Below are 17,335 nucleotides of genomic sequence, written 5' to 3'. Positions count from 1 at the left end.
TGGGGTCCGGTCGGCAGAGGCGGGGCAGGGAGGCACAGGGCGGTTGCCAGTGCAAGTCTGCCAGGTCCAGCTGGCCTGCATGAAAGCTCTTCCCCTCCTCTCCTATCCCCCCAGGTTGGTGGCCAGATGGCTGAGGGGAACATCAGCTGCTGGCGAGGCCGGGTGCAGGCTCGCAAGGGTGGGGAGCCTGAGGCGCCGGTCCCAGCTGGGCCGGTGGGCACTTCTTCCCCAGCTTTTGGAGGGTGTTGGGGATGGTGACATGCCCCAGCCTCTGCACTGGAGCAGGGCCTGGGAAGGAGGGAGGCTTTCCCCCTCACCCACTGTTGGGTGGGACGTTGCCTGGGAGGGGCTGTGGATCCCTAGCCCTGATCCACCCTCCCAGGGGCGAGTCGTGGGCTCAGGTGCTGCCAAGGCTGCTGGACCCTGGGGAGTGGGAAAGAGCATCTGGGCCCGCCCTGGAGCGAGTCCCTGGCTCGGGTGTCTGAGCAGCGGGCAGTGCTGGGGCCGTGGAGTTGTGGCAGATAACAAAGCACTGGCATCCGTGGCCTCAACACTGGTGCGTGGGGTCTGAGAACCTGGGGGGTGCAGGACGCGCCTCTCCTACTGCTGCCTGGCACAGGCTCTGCTGAATTGCTGGCAGAGGGAGGGGAGGGGCTGGCCCAGTGGGCAATCAGTTGTGTAAGACCCCAGACCTGCCGCATGAAGTGGGGCCCCAGACCCGCTGCACCAGTGAGACCCATCAATGCACCTCCTGGTGACCGGTTGTTCGGTCGTTATGGTGTTACAGCCACGGGCTTTTTATATATATAGATAGGTGGTTTTATATGTGCCATGTTATTTATTTATTCAACAAATCTGTAATTTAGTAGGAACAAATAGTATTATTATTTATATTTTATATTTAGGGAAAAAGGACTTCAAAGCTTGTCGGTGGGTTCACACCTAATAAAAAGCAGAACTAGAACACATACCCAGGTCTTCTGACTACAAATCTCTTATTATACCTCCCCATTAACACAAAAGCAAAAATTACAAGTTTTTGGATGAAACACATGTGCCACTATTTCCACATAAATTTAATAACTATCTATATATATAAAAGCTTAAGTGAACGTTACGACCAGATGACCGGCCAGTAGCTATGATGTGCACTGACCACCGGGGGGAAGACGCTCAATGCAGGAGCTGACTCCTGGTGGTCAGTGCGCTCCCACAGCCAACTTCCCGAAGCCAGCCAATCTCCTGTGGTCCCTCCCCTGGCCGATCGGCCCCGATCAGGATTGGGTGACACAGCCCTGATTAGCTGGGAGGGACCCCACCCATGCACGAATTCATGCACTGGGCCTCTAGTGTATTATAAAATTTTTATACCTGCAATAAGCACATAACACTGATATTTGTCCCATCACAGCTTCAGCCCCTCTCATATCATCATGCATATTTCCACTGTGCCCATTACTGGTGCCATGTTACATTATTTCATGAAAGAGTTTGATGCATGTGTTCCTCTTGCACTACACTATAAGCTCCATGAAGAAAGGGAGCATATCTGATTTTGTATGTATTAAATTTCTAATAGCGTTTTTGACTCATAGTAAATGAGCAATAAATATTTGTTGAAGGAAGGAATGAATGAAAAATCAAGATGAAGAAGCCAGTGCTTGAATTGGGAGGTCTACCCTCAACCAGAAATCAGTGGTGCCTATGAGAGACTGAAGGACAAGGAAAAATATTCCTAAAAGTGTTTACCAGTTGTTCTTAGATACTGTGGTGAACCAGATGGGAACGCAAGGCATCCTTTCCAACTCATGTAAACGGGAGTGTGTGTGGCTTTTACTCCTGTAAAAGGGACTTCTGTGGCTCTTTCTTTCCCTTCATGTTGGCTGGAGGTCAAGGAAGGACAGCAGGGCAGGAGTAGAAGGGCAGTGTGGCCCTCGAGGAGGGGAGACCTGGCAGTGTTGCCTCTTTCTGGGTCTGGTGGAGGTGATTGCAAGCAGAGGATGTGGTCTCTATTCTGGTGACCAAAGTCCTGACACCAAGTCTAGGCCAAAGTCAATTCAGCTGCCATCTTGGGCATGGGGAGAGGTTTGTATTGTTATACCTGAGACTTTGGGGGCATCTGTCTGCTATCTACTTTTTCTTTTTTGCGGGGGTGGGAGGGGCATCACCAGAAGAAAAGAAAACTTTCCACTCCAGCTACTGCCCAACCCAGTTATCTTTCTTAAAGGGGAAAGGAAGAAAACTCTTCTGTGCCTTGAGGGGACTTACAACAAATCAATAGGGAAACACATTACACTCTGTCTCAGGTCTGTGGTTACTATTCTTGCCACTGGTTCCTCAGAGTGATTTCCAAAAACTGCAAATGAAAAATATATAATCTAAAAAGCAACCACTGTGGAGAATAGTATGGAGTTTCCTCAAAAAACTAAAAATGAGACTCCCATTTGACTCAGTGATCCCACTTCTAGGAATATATCCCAAGAAACTAGAAACACCAATCAGAAAAGATATATGCACCTCTATGTTCATAGCAGCACAATTTACCATAGCTAAGATTTGGAAACAGCCTAAGTGCCCATCAGCAGATGAGTGGATTAAAAAACTGTGTTACTACACAATGAAATACCACGCTGCTGTAAAAAAGAAGGAATTCTTACCATTTGCAACAGCATGGATGGAACTGGAGAGCATTATGCTAAGTGAAATAAGCCAGTCAGAGAAAGATAAATATCACATGATCTCACTCATTTGTGGAATATAATGAACAGCATAAACTAATGAACAAAAACAGATCCAGAGACAGAGAAGCATCGATCAGACTGTCAAATCTCAGAGGGAAGGTAGGGGAGGGTGGGGATAAGGGGGAGAGATCAACCAAAGGACTTGTATGCATGCATATAAACCTAACCAATGGACACAGACACCAGGGGGAGGGTTGAGGGCATGAGTGGGAGGGTTGGGGGAACAATGAGGAAATAAGGACACATATGTAATACCATAATAAATACAGAAAAAAAGAAAGAAAGAAACTAGAGTGAAACAGAGGACAGCAAATGAAAAAGCATCATGCCCAATAACTCATTTTTAAGGCTCAAAATGTACCAACAACTGCTTGGGAGAATAAAGTTAATTAGACTTTTTTGTACTTGCATTTGAATTAAAACATCAATATTAATAAAAATTAAATAAATAAAAAGCAACCAAAGCATTCATGTACCTGAGTACAATCCAGGATCTAGTAGTATTATGACAAAATATCAACCTAAGGTCAGCCCACATCAAAGACTTGCTATTTATTGAGCATGTATCCATCAATGCTTATTCAGAATGACCTGCACAGGACGCTCTGCTCAGAGTGTTTAGTTTACTTAAAGGTCTCTCAGAAGCTTGGCTAATGTCATTCATGCTCTCTGGTTCCTGTCACATGTGGGGCACAAGAAGAATCACCCTTAGGAGGGTCAGGTCTGCGCTTAAGAACTTTATTATGATGCATCTTAGTATAGTTTTTTTTTTTCTCTTGTGCTTGAGGTTCATTGAGCTTTGGAGTGGTGGCTTAATAGTTTTAATTTTGGATAGTGTCTTCATGGTTACTAATATTCTCTTCTGCAATGTCTAATCAGCCATTAACCCCATCCCGTGTATTTCCCCTCTCAGACATTTTCGTTTTCATCTCTACAATTTTGGTTTTCTAAAATTATTTTCCGTGTCTCCATATACATAACATATTTTGTCCTTCCTCTGGCTTTTTAAACATATGGAATACAGTTATAACTGTGTTAATGTTTTTGTGTGCCAATTCATTTGTCTTAGTCTCTTCTGAGTCAGCTTTGATGGATTTTTTTTTTTCTCACCATGAGTTATATTTTTCAGCCTTTTTTTTTTTTTCATACCAAGTAATTCTATTAAATGCCAGACATTTTGAATTTTAACTTGCTGGGTGCTGAGTATTTTTATATTTTTATGAATATTATTGAGCTTTGTTTTGAGATTCCGTTAACTAAAAACAGTTTGATCATTTTGGTCTTGCTTTAAGATTTGTCAGGAGGGACCAGAGGATCACTTACTCCACGGCTCGTTATTTCTCACCAGTGAGGCAAGACCTTTCAGAGAACTCTACTCAGTGATCCACGAAGGATGACGTTTTTCAATCTAGCTGCCAAGAAAGGGCATGACTGTCGATGTGAGCTCTGGGTACTGTTCCCTCCAATCTTTTGGGTGGTTCTTTCTCCAGCCTCAGGTAGTTTCTTCAAACACATACACTAATCCGTGCTCTGCTGAATACATGAGGGGGATCGTCTATACATCTCTGGACTTCTCTGTGTACCTCCACCTCCCTTTTCTCGGGCCCTCTGCCCTGTCAACTCCAGCTTCCTTGGTCTCCCTGCTCTCTCACTGCTGCCTACTTAACGCAGGGAATCTTCTGTGTTCCACTTGTTCCTCCCACTCTGCCCTGAAACTCTATCGAGGGAGGAATCTGGGGCAATTTGAAGGCTAACCTTCTTTGTTTCTTGTCTCCTAGGGACCACAGTCCTTTGTTACATGATGTCTTGAAAGCGATTGTTTCATATATCTGCCTAGATTTTTGGTTGTTTCATGTAGGAGAGTAAATCTAATCCTTGTTACTCTTTTAGCTAAAAGTGGAGGTGTCATCACCAGTTTTTAAGGGCTATTTAAATATTATAAGTAGTAACCCTTTTTTCCAACCTATATGTTGTATTTTTCCTCTGAATTTTAATTTTGTTTTATTTTATGATATTTTGTGTATAGAAGTTTTGCAATAAAAATTTTATATCACTAAATCTAGCAATATTCATTGTTTGTCATCATTATCATACTTAAAGGTATTTCTCCAACCCAAGATTATAATTTCAGCTGCCTTTTTTTATCATATACTAAACTCTTGTATACTCTTTAGCTTTATATTTTGAACTATTTATCTGTTATTTTATTCTAGAGTCGGTGTGAGCATATTTTAATTAATTGTAGTTGTTTAATATATGGAAGACAAATGATGTGATAGGCATTGCTAGTAGTCCTTCAAAACCCATTCTTACCCTCTTTTATGTTAATAAGCCCTCAGTTTTAGGTGAACACCTGCTGCCATGAATGACGACTTTCAAATACAGTTCCACATCTCCCTGGAAGTTAAGTATGGGTATATGATTGTTATCTGGCCAATGGATTTTAAGTAGAAGGGATGTGTTCAACTTCTGGAAAGAGTTCTTTAAGGACAGAAGCGTGTCCTTTTCCCCTCCTCTTCCCCTTCCTCCTGCAGACACCATTGTTGGAACTTGAGCAGCCATCAGAGGTGGAGGCCAAGTGCTGGGAATGGCACAGGGACAAGAGGGAAGGAGCCACGTTCCCAGATGCAAGAAGGACAATTCCAACCCGATACCTCTCATCTCTGGGCTCGGTGTACTTAAGAGAAACGGGCTTTTACCCACTGTTATTTTGGATTTCCTATTGCTAAAACTCAACTTAATTCCGACTGATATAAACTTTAGAATTAAAAAGCAAAACAAAATCCTATTGAAATTTCAATGGAAAGCACATTAAATTTACATATTAATTTAACAAGCATTGACTGTGTAAACACTATTGTCCTCCTGTCCAGGAACATGCTTCATGCTTGTACTTATTCATGCCTTCTTTAATGTTATCAGAAGCATTAAAATAAACCCCAAAGACTATTTTCTTTGCTTTCCATGTCTTGTGTTTCAAGCATGTCTGACTCTTGGAATTATAAAATAAGAAATAAAACCAAATAAATTGAAGTATTACATAATTATGCAGAAATGTAAACATAGGGTACACCTAAATAAGGGAAAAGTACCCCTGTTTAAGTTTAAGGTTTTTATTTGAAAATGTCATGGAATTTCCCCCTCTACATGTGATTTCCAGAAAGCAAGGTGGTGGCAGCTGAACACTCCAGTGTTCCTCAAAGCAACCCCTTTAATCACAGCTGCTTACCAGAATTACTTAGAAATGTATTTGTACTGCATGCTTCTATTTGGGTGTCCTATTTCTTAATAGGATCTCCTCTAGTTACCTAAGAGTGATGTGTGATTTTTCTGAGCTGTATGGGCTTGTGAGGCTGTGGATGAAATGCCTAAGTTTTCTCCAGATATCAGGTTTCACCGCTAAGAAGTCACCTTGGTATTTGTGATCTGAGCAGCTGGGTTGGAGACATGGGGTGAGTTACTAATAGATGTAAGACTATGGACAGGTCACTTACCATCATGGAGTCCCAGTTTCCTCATACATAACTTGGGAATAATAGATTTATTAGCTTAGACATAGCTACAACTTTGATGTGAAAGCAATGAGGCAATGGATGTGAAAATGCTTTAAAAATGAAAAAAACTAAATAAATATTAACCATAGAATGGTATCTGTAATCATAAGATAGCTTATTTCTCATTGTCTGTAGCTACACTTTTTAATTCTTTCAAGTACAACAATCCCTTTTTAAGATAAAAAAAAGTTCATGAATTCTCTACCCTTGGTGATATTTTTATCTTTTAATTAAGGATATAAATGGGATAGTCTAATACTTTAGTAACAGTTGTGAATGAATATTTTTCAATCACAACAGGACTAGAAATAATAGAAATTATATGAGTAATTAATATTACCTATCCAGTCTATAGATAATACTGTTAAGGATTTTTTTGCTGCAAGCAACAGCAAACTAAAAAACATACTGGCCTAAATGTAAGGGAATTCAGTATCTTATTAATAGCATCTACAGAAGTAAGACAGGATTTAGGCTTGGTTGATTCCTGTGCTCAGTGATGTCAGGATACAGGTTCTTTACATCTCTCCTCAATGCTGGCTTGGTCCTCCGGTAGCAAGACAACTGCAGCAGCTCCAACACTCACGTCCAGACATGGCGATTTTGCAGGAAAAGGGGAGACAATATATTTTTAATAATCTGTTTTAGGAGAAAAAAAGCCTTTTCCCATAATCACCCTTCTGTCCTAATGACTTCTGACCAACCTTATCGGCCAGACTTAAGTTTCATGTCCATTTCTGAAATCACTGTGCCTGTAAATGCGATTATTTTGTATCCATCTACCTCATCCTTGGGGCTGAAGGTGACTCATTCCTTGAACAGTAGTTGTTTGGGGAAGAGTGGATGTCTGGACAAAATCGGAGTTGTTTAGTGTAGCAGAGATTATTGGTCCCTGCCCTCATCTTCTTGTTAGGCACTATTTCTGATGCACATTCATAGCTTCCTAGTGCAAGTCTGTTTCTCTCTCTGAGGGATTTCTCTGGGATATCCTTCCTCTGGGGATTTCACAGGAATTTCCTTGGCTTGCCTATGGGGCAGACTGAAAAGTTCTAAAGAATTGATACTCTTCAAAGGAGCTCCTCCTCAATGATAGATAAAAATTGAGGCTGCCTCTTGGTGGTAAAACTGCAAGGAATGCCCCCTCTCACATCTTATTTAGGTCCCCAGTGGTATTGAGCTCCAGTTGCCCACAGCAATAGTCAGCTCATTAATACAGTCTGTGTAGACTTCCTTCTCTTCCTGTGTCACTTCTTCCTTCAAGTGTTTCCTGGTATCGCCCCTCAAACAAACTACTTGCCCCCAAATCCTTGCCTTGGCATCTGCTGCTGGAGGAGCTCAACCTAAGTCAGCAGGAAGGAAGGAGGAGAAAAGGGTTCTGGGTAGGAAATGAAGTGTCCACTAATGCCATCCAGCAGAGATTCCAGAACCACTGTAAAGCCCCCAAGGTCTGTATTTATTGGTCTTCCAGTTTGGTCTCCCCAAAACACTCCCAAACTAAGACCGAGTCTCAGTATGCTCAAGAATACATCTGAAACTGAAAACTTTCAGACAAAATGCAAAATTGTAGACTTCCTGGAAACTTGATGGCTCCAATTATATAAAGATATAAAGTCTCCTGAATAAATTTCTGAGGCTTTATTAAGCTAGAAAGCTTTCAGATTGAACATTTTTAAATGTAGATTTTCTTTCTGACATATCTGTCTTTCCCCACCTGGAAAAAAAAGGTGTTTATTTCTTGAGACTTTGGGCTATTTGAGATTTGAATTCTTTTATTAAATCTGCTTCATAGTGATTTGAGGGATTGCTATTATGTGTGAAATATTTTTTAAAATAAGTTTATTTTTTTTCAAATAGTCTTGGCTCATTTGTTTATAATATTCTTGGAGTTGTTACTTTAAAAATGAAGTTCAAAAGGCATATGACCATTAGATGGATAGGAAAAGTGCAAAGCTTGGTTTTCCTCAACTGAAGTTGGAAGGCAAACTTTATCACTCCTATTCTCTCAGATGTCCTGTGGTTGGAACCTTGGACATTGAGGATGTGGGTGGCTCAGCCTTTTTCAGCTTCTTACTGGAAACTGAGGAGTTTTCCTGACAGCAGTAATAAATCAAACTTTCACAGGAAGCAAGAGATCATTGAAATGAAACATAATCTGTGACATGTCCTCCCTGAGATTATGACGGCCCTTTCTTCAGTGGTTTCTCTCTTTGCATCTGCTAACGACATGAGTCTTCAGGAGGATGCGTGAATTGGAGAGGTCAAAGTTACTTGCTTTTCTGAAAAGTTTAACTTGTTCACAGTGTACGCAGGTTGAAATTAACTTAAAGAGCACACTCCACAAACTCTAGATAGCCTAATTTGTCTTAGGCTATTACAACTCTCTGGCATTTTTTACTTTCTGAATTTAAATTTTTGACCTGAATTTAAATGTCATTCAACAGGTAAAGTACGCCCTCTAAAGAAATCTACTGAAGTGCTTAAGGCATAAATGAGTATTCTGAGAATTTTTTCCAGACAAGCTGAATGACGTATTGAAATTTAGATATAGCTCTTGAACCATGACCCTTCAATTGAAGGTTTCCGAGATTAATATTTTCAGTGGCATTGCATTCACAACCAATTTCTGTTCGGTTGAAGGCTTCTGATGTATTTTAATCCGATTTTGTTGCTAACAGTAAAACACTGAGTTGGCCACATTTGGAGTGAAATATGATTAAATCATATTTTAAAATTAAGTTAATTTAGAAATATCTTATGACTTTCCACCCAATTTAGAAGCACTTTTTCATTAAAAGGGAAAATTGTCTGTACTCACATAAGATTCTTTAGTTTTCTTCAAGGAAGATTTTTTAAAATGGTTCATCTTTCTTTTTCCAAGATGAAAGGAGTAGCCATTGCTTCTTCCTTCCTTGTTCTCAGAGCAGTCTCAAGCAGAATGAATTGAAGAGGTTGGTATCTCCATAAAATGGTAGCTGCATAGCCAATAAAAACAAAGTATTTTAAAAAATCAAATGGGTAGAACAATTCTCTTACTTGTGGCACAATTAAGCACAATCTAATGAGAAAATAGATTAGAATGTAGTTTTGAAAAACTATAAATTCATTATTGTTCACACAATTCATATATTCAAAATTCATTATTGTTACTATCCTTGTGCCCCTCCATATTGAATTAAACTAAATATTGTTTCTCGAGTTTGAGGCATAAACATTATTCCACTTGTTTTGGATTCAGTGGTTTGGAGGTCGATTTTAATCCATTTGGAGATTCCTTAATATTTTTTTACATAATTAATTGCTATTGTTAAATAAAATCTTCTTTGATTGCACAGCTGTATGTTCCCACACTATTTCAGAACTTGTTCCTGCCAAGAGGAGTATTTTATTATTCACACACTCCTGCCCCACTTATAGAGATCTCTGAGCATAAAATCTAGGTGCTGCTACTGGTTGCCTATCTAGTATCCATCCTATTCTTTTCTCTCCAATAGACCTGTGGTTTTTATTAGACATCTCCCTTCTTGCACAGTTCAGAAAGCTGACCACATTCCTCCCTTCAGTGGTATAACCTTATTATTTTAAGACAATTCTAGCAATCCCATTTCATGTCTGTGATTGGTTTAGAAACTGACAATCAATGTCTGTCTTTACCATTATTGATAACTGGGTGTGCAGCTAACCTAAATTGGTGCCATGAGATTGTAGGAAGGGATTTTTCTTCTTTGGTTGGAGAATATGTTTTCTCTCCCACTTGCTGGACAAAAGGGGAAAGTATGCTTTCTAATTGCTCTTGACCAATGGCTTGTAACTGTGAGGGAAGTGAACCCAGGGACAAATAGACACAAGGGAAGAGTCAAGGGAACTCTAGGGTAAAGGAAGCCTGATTGCTCTACATCCGGGTCCTGTCCAACCTCTGGAGTTAGAGATGGGGCTTCTATACTTGCAGCCCACAGCACCTAACTTATAAAAGGATGTAATCACCCAAAGAGATATACAGAGTCAAGGAAATCCTTTTCCAAATCCCAATGATGTTTTTTTTGCACCAATAGAAAAACTGATCCTTAAATTCCAATGGAATCCTAAGGACTATCCCCACCCCCCAAAATAGCCAAAACAATCTTGAAACACTAGAACAAAGTTGGAGGCCTCACACTTCCTGATTTCAAAACTTACCACAAAGCTACAGTAATCAAAACAGTGTGGTACTGCCATAAGACAGATGTACAGACCAATGGGGTAAAATAGGGAGCTCAGAAATAAACCCTCACATAGTTGCCAAATGATTTGCAACAAGGTTGTCAAGATTATTCAAGGGGACAAGGCAGTTTTTTCAACAAATGGTACTGGGTTTCCACATGCAAAAGAATGAAGATAAACCCTTACCTAACACCATACATAAAAATTAACTCAAAATGGATCAAATACTTAAACATAAGAGCTAAAACTATAAAACTCTTAGAAGAGAACACAGGGGGAAATCTTCATGATATTGAATATGGTAATGATTACTGGATATGACACCAAGAGCACAGATGACAAAAGAACAAATAGATTAAGTTGAACTCCACCAAAATAAAAAAATTTTCTACATGAAATGACACTATCAAGAGAGTGAATAGACAACAGAAAGAATGGGAGAAAATTCTTCTAAATCATGTATATGATAAAGGTTAATAGCCAGAATACATAAAACTCCTACAAACCACCACCAACAAAAACCAGACAACTGAATTCAAAAATGAGCAAAGGACTTGAGCAGATATTTTTCCAAACAAGATATACAAATGGCCAATAGATTATGAAAAAGGTGCTTCATACCACTAATAATCAGGGAAATCTAAATCAAAACCACAATGAGATATCACTTCACACACATAAAGATGGATAATGCAAAAAATAAAAATAGCAGGTGTTAAAGAGGCTGTGGAGGAATTGGAACACTTGTGCACTGCTGGTGGGAATGTAAAATGGTGCAGCTGCTATGGAAGACAGTGTGGTGGTTCCTCACAAAGCTAAGTATCATCATCCAATAATCCCACTCTTGGATATGTGCCTGAAAGAACTGAAAGCAGGGACTTGAACAGATATCTGTATACCAAATTTCAGAGCAGCATTATGCACAATAGCCAAAATGTGGAAACAACCCGAATGTCTGTTGACAGATAAATAGATAAACAAAATAGTGTATAAACATACAATGGAATATTATTCAACCTTAAAAAGGAATGAAATCCTGATCCATGGCTGCAACTTGGATGAAACTTGAAGACATGCTAAGTGAATAAAACCAGACACAGAAAGAAAAATATTGTGTAATTCTACTTAGAGTCAACTTCACAGAGACAGAAAGCAGATATAGGTTCCCAGGGGGTGGAGGTTGGAGGTGGGGAATGGGGAGTTATTTTTTAAAGGAGTTTCCGTTTGGGAGGACAGAAATGTTCTGGAGATGAATAGTAGTTATGGTTGCACAACAATGTGAATGTGTACTTAACGTCACTGAACAGTACAATTAAAATGGTTCGCCTGGCTGATGTCACTCAGTAGTTGAGCGTTGACTCATGAACCAGGAGGTCATGGTTCGATTCCAGGTCAGGGCACATGCTTGAGTTTCGGGCTTGATCCCCAGTAGGAGGGGTGCAGGAGGCAGCTAATCAATGATTCTCTCTCATCATTGATGTTTCTATTTCTCTCTCCTTCTCCCTTTCTCTCTGAAATCAATAAAAACATGTTTTTTAAAATGGCTCAAATGGTGAATTTTACTTATTTTATTTATAGGTTAAACACCCCCCCACCCCCCCCACCCCCCCACACAAAGAATATGACCATGATAATGGAAATCCTGGAATTTGGAAGCTTCTGTGAGGGTTTTCTGCAGTAAAAAAAAGGTGATCCTTTGTTTAGCAGAGCATACTAGATTCAGAGGGTATTTGGAAATGCAAAGTTAGACCGAGAGAATAGTGTGTGTGTGTGTGTGTGTGTGTGTGTGTGTGTGTGTGTGTGTACACTCAGTAGTAGATAAGTATGACTTTATGTAAGAAAGTAAACACTGTTTTGGAGGTTTTGAAGCTGGGAGCAAGAGTTGAGAAAATGGTTTCAGGGGGCAGAGGAAGCCAAGAAATTGGTGACAAGCTGCAATCTAAGGGAGAGAACATGACCAGAGGAAAAGAATTCCCTACACCAGGGAATGACTAAGGCATGTGTAATACACACTTTTAACTGTTGCCTCTTACCATGCTGTGTTGTAAATACCCCCTTCCATTTCCCCAACTTTTAGCCAAACCATGTGATGCACAATAACCCTGGGTTAGTGATTCTTTGGGGGGGGGGGGGGGAGAGGGATTTGGAAGTATTCAACATGGCATAAATAGAGGCCATTAGAGAGGGTGGCATCTGTGGAGTTGAATGTGAAGGTCAGAAAGAAGGCTGCAGCCTGGACTGGCTCCCTAGTAATCCCTGGCAGGGATTGTGGGGAGACTTCCCACAGCTCATAGGATGGGGTTCTAGCCATTTCATTTAGATGTCAAAGCATAACACCAGAAACCTAGGGAATCTGGGGACATCAGGCTTACAAATGGAACCAAGTTCATTATAATATTTAAATCCAAACATATTTTTGTGGCTTTGCTGGAGTAATCCTTGTTTTTGTCTCAGTCCTTTGACCTTTTCTTCCCCAGAAGATAAACTTTTGTGGAAAAGATATGCAAATTGATAATTTGCTGCAGTCACCAGCTAAGGTTGCTGCCATATGTTGCTTATCATAGAAGCACGAATGATCAAAGTCAAACAGAACATTTTTGTATTTAGCATGTTCCACAGAGCTGTCTTGCTACAACTATTTTTTTCTCATTAACAATGGAGAGGAAAATAAACGGACGTCAGCCGTGGACATTGCCAAAGTAGACATTTGCTTTTTGTTAGCTTCGGTCCTCGTCTCCTGGGCTTACCACATCTCCTTTACGTAGGGCTCCCAGAGATAAGGATGGGGGCCGCTCCTGTTCCCAGCTCAGCTGTCCCATCGGAGGTCTCTCTCCTCCTCTTCTTGTGGAACATCTGAAAGTCTCCAGCTGAGGTCCTTGAGCCTGTCCCCTCCTGAGATACACATTTCAGGCATGGCCGTGTGGCTCGCATTTACAATACCAGCAGGGCTTGGCTTACAGCATCTTCATTTTGGAAGAAGCAATTGTTGTGTTCATCTCCAGACATGGCCCATCGGTGCTCCTGAAGGAAAGCAATGCCCCTCAGTGAAGACAAGTGGAGAAGGGATGTGCAGCTTACGGGCCTGTTCATGTTCATGGAGCTGTGAATGGTCTCTAAGGAGACCTCCTGGGGTCATCTTAAGACAGTGTCACAAATGTCTGAGATGTTTTTGAAGGTAACCTCTTAGGATTGGTTAACATTTTTCACTGTCTTAGATAAACGAGTGGTTGATATTACATGGTTAGATATTACAGAAAGCATCTCAACCCTAGCTATGGAGAGTTATGTGCAACTTGTTAGAAGTTCAAGGGCTTAAGGGTTTGCTTTCTGATTTGAAGAGTGAAAAGGCACTGTACATAAGCTGCCTGTGTGTGTCTGTGGCATTTCCCTTGCTGAGCCTGCTAAAGGAAGGGTACAGAATCCCACCTTTTCTCATGGCCGCAAGTGCCATTGGGTTGCAGATTCATTTCATATGCAGATCATGGGAACAGCACAGGGCGTCCAGTCTAAAGGCCTGGCTCAGGATCCTGGCTCTGCCACTTGCAACCCAATGACCCTGGAAAACACTTACACATCCCTGGTCTCTCTGCCTCATCTGTAAGAAGAGCTTCTGTGCACTTGTTTTAGGCCAGGCTTTGGTATATCTACAGACAACAACTGGCTTAGAGACCCAGTTTATCAGCAACATCTGCATAATTTACCACTTCCTTAGATCCCGTTTTTTTCTCAGATGCTCAATCCTCTGTGGAATCCACAGTGCTTCCCAAAAGAATGGGTGGGCAGAGGAGGAAAGGCGTCGCGTCTGATTAAAATACTGAAAGTGAGAACTGGTGGTATGAGATATCCATATTGATTTTGGAAAGTTTCCTCTATGCTTGGCCACAGAAGAGACTACTCTCCTGCCTTTCTGCTGGCCCGTAGTTTAGACACATTGATCCAGAGTGAAGCCATAAAAAGAACACGTGGCTGTTCTTGGTTTCACACGGGCTGAGGGGGGCGAAGAGCGGCTCTTCCACAACATTATTTCCTTTCACCCTTCAGCTACTGAAATGGAGACCACAAACCAAAAGGCGTCTCAGAAACTGGAGCTGACAGAACCTCGAAAGGAAATCCAAAGGGAAGTCAACGTGGAGGATGGCAAAGGTCCATCCCTGAGCCGGAGCCATCACGGGGACCAGGAGCATCTGTGACAACACCAGGCACAAAAGAAACAATTGTTCGAGATCGCCGAGGTCACAGACACGTGGCTCCCTCCCCAAAAGTTCGGCCCTTCCTTCAGGAGAGGCTAGGGAGAGAGAACGCTTGCTAAGTGATGGCGGCCTTCCCAGGACAACAGTGCAGCTCTGAGGAGGGGAGAGAGGTTTTTCTTTTCTGAATACCTGCTGGGATCGTCTGTGGTCCATCCAAGCCTGTGGAACCCTCTTGCCCTTCCTGTGTTGCCTGGATGGCCTGTATCTTTCTTCCTGCATCCTCCCTCAGATTGGCTCTGGGACAGCACTTGACTTTTACAACTGGACAGCGGAATCACTCCGTTTCCTCCCATCTCAGGGGACAAAACTCACTGAGGTGCCTTTGTGAAGTCAAAGGCCACATGAGGCCGAAGGCTCTGGTTTCTGGAGGTGGCCTTTCCTGTGCTTTCTCAGTGGAAGCTTCTCTGGACAGCCTGTCCGAAGGGTGTCTCTGGGAGGGCGTAGCTTTGTGAAATGTTTGAGACTAGCTTGGTATTTACAGAGATGAGGATTTTTGTTTGTTTTGTTTGTTTGTTTCCTGTGAGTTGTTAGTGTGCTTTATAGCGTGTGGCTCTCCTATAGTTAATTTTTTTACTGTAATAAGCATTTTATTGTTACTAAATTAATACCATTTTCTTATTCAATGCTTAGTACAGATACCTTAAGAACACTGGCATTTGAAGCAGAAATATTTAATTGAACTTAATGTTTAATAAGGGTTTTTGTGTGTGTCCCAAATTAGACATTTCTTATTATTACTTCCATACTTATTTCTGGAATCCTTCAAGCTTTTCCTAGGATGTACACATTGTTGGAGAACTTTGTCCACTCATGAGTTTATGCTTAGGTCAAATCTAAGCAATGTTTTATTAACTTGATATTATTTTGGGAGTTTTAGTCCAAGTTTTCATGAATAAGCTTTTGAGCACTCAGGAAGCTTTGATAAATCAGCATTTTTTAGGAGTAAAATCTATAATAATAAAAGCATAATATGCTAATTAGACTGGATGTCCTCCCGGATGACCTTCTGGATGAAGCTGGGGCTGCGAGGGCCGAGGTATGCTGCCGCAGCTGCAAGGGCCAAGGCAAGCCACTGTGGCTGCAAGGCCAGAGCCCCTGGCATGAGTTTTGTGCATCGGGCCTCTAGTAGGATATAAAGATACAGCTTGTTTGAAAAAAGTCTTCATGGCAGATTCACCCTAAACAAAGCCAGAAGAGTAAAGATGAATTTCATTTATACAATTGACTATTATGCAGCCATTAAAAAGAATGAGGGAGGCATGTTTGTACTAAAATGGAGATGTTTCGAGATATACTGTGAAGTATAAAAGCAAAGAACAGAAGAATATGAAGAGCATATATATAAAAATTGTATACATAAAATACATCCTATATAATAAAACTCTAATATGCCAATCGACCGAATAGCTCAATGCAGGAGTTTCCCCCTGGTGGTCAGTGTGCTCCCACAGGGGGAGCGCCGCTCAGCCAGAAGGCGGGCTCATGGCTGGCGAGCACAGAGGTGGTGGTGGGAGCCTCTCCCGCCTCTGCTGCAGGTGGGCAGTAAGGAGCAAGGGGTCCCAGACTGCAAGAGCCCTGGACTGAGAGAGGGATGTCTGCCTGCCAGGTTAGGCCTGCTCCTCCCAGGCCTAAGCCAGCAGGCAGACATCCCCTGAGGGGTCCCAGACTGCAAGAGGGTGCAGGCCAGGCTGAGGGCCCCCCACATCTCCAATGTACAATTTTTGTGCACTGGACCTCTAGTATTATATAATTATATATAAACATATATAATATTCTATTTGACCTGTATTCTATAGATGAACACTTATGTGTGCATGTGTGTATATATGTGTGTGTATGTTTACATAGGTATAGACAATCTCTAAATGGATACACAAGAAATGTGTGATTGAGAAAAGAAAAAAATAGGGGAAAAAGAACTGCTCTTCAGTACATATATTTTGTCCATCTTAAACTTCACACCATAAGCAATTGTTACCATTTAAAACTATAAATAAAATTAATTCTAAAATTAATTTTTGAAAGGATAAAATAGTACTTTCTCTTTCAATAATCTAAAGTTCTTACATTTATCTTGTGGTGTCTAGAAGCAGGTGCCCCATCTCTTAAGCACAGTTACTCAACAAGTTTGAAGAAGTCTTTATCCAATTTCTGTAACTACTCCTCTATTTTTCCTTCTTAAAATGAAAGTCTCTTCAAAGTTTATTTAGCCAAGACCCCAGAGCTCTTTCTTCACTATCTGTGCCCAACTTTTTTATTGCAAGTTTTCTTCTAGATAACTAGGTTTCTCTTTCCTTCGGGCAAAAATCAAGATCTCCTTGCTTTCTCTCCTTTTTTTCAATTGAATAATTCTCCTGTGCCAGATACTGCACAAATCTCTTTACTTAAATTAATCATCACAACAATCCCATTATAGCTTCATTTTAAAGAGGAAGAAATAGAGTTCAAAGAGTTGAAGTTACTTGCTCAAAATTGCCCATCTAAGTGGTATTTTATTATATGGAGAGATTTCACAAAAACTCTGGGAGTATGGGAATAGTTAACTTTCTTCACTTAGAATGAAACGCAGAATGTTTAATATAAGTTGTCAGCT

General features: G+C 41.0%; 1 protein-coding gene across 1 annotated transcript in view; it reads left to right on the top strand.

Annotated features, from left to right (window-relative positions):
• SPATA18 (spermatogenesis associated 18) overlaps positions 1 to 14,682 on the top strand; it is a gene marked incomplete at both ends in the record, with an annotated part of 86,704 nt that extends 72,022 nt beyond the window's left edge. Inside the window, one exon of the mRNA XM_079763878.1 lies at positions 14,534 to 14,682. Coding sequence (XP_079620004.1) covers positions 14,534 to 14,682 — 149 coding nt within the window. The remainder of the gene's footprint in view (positions 1 to 14,533) is intronic.
• Positions 14,683 to 17,335: the final 2,653 nt, after the last annotated feature.

The sequence above is a fragment of the Cnephaeus nilssonii genome (genome assembly GCF_951640355.1).
Source record: "Cnephaeus nilssonii genome assembly, chromosome: 1".
NCBI classification, from domain to species: Eukaryota; Metazoa; Chordata; class Mammalia; order Chiroptera; family Vespertilionidae; genus Cnephaeus; species Cnephaeus nilssonii.
The sequence above is the reverse complement of the archived record's forward strand: the minus strand, read 5'-3'. Positions and strand labels throughout refer to the sequence as shown.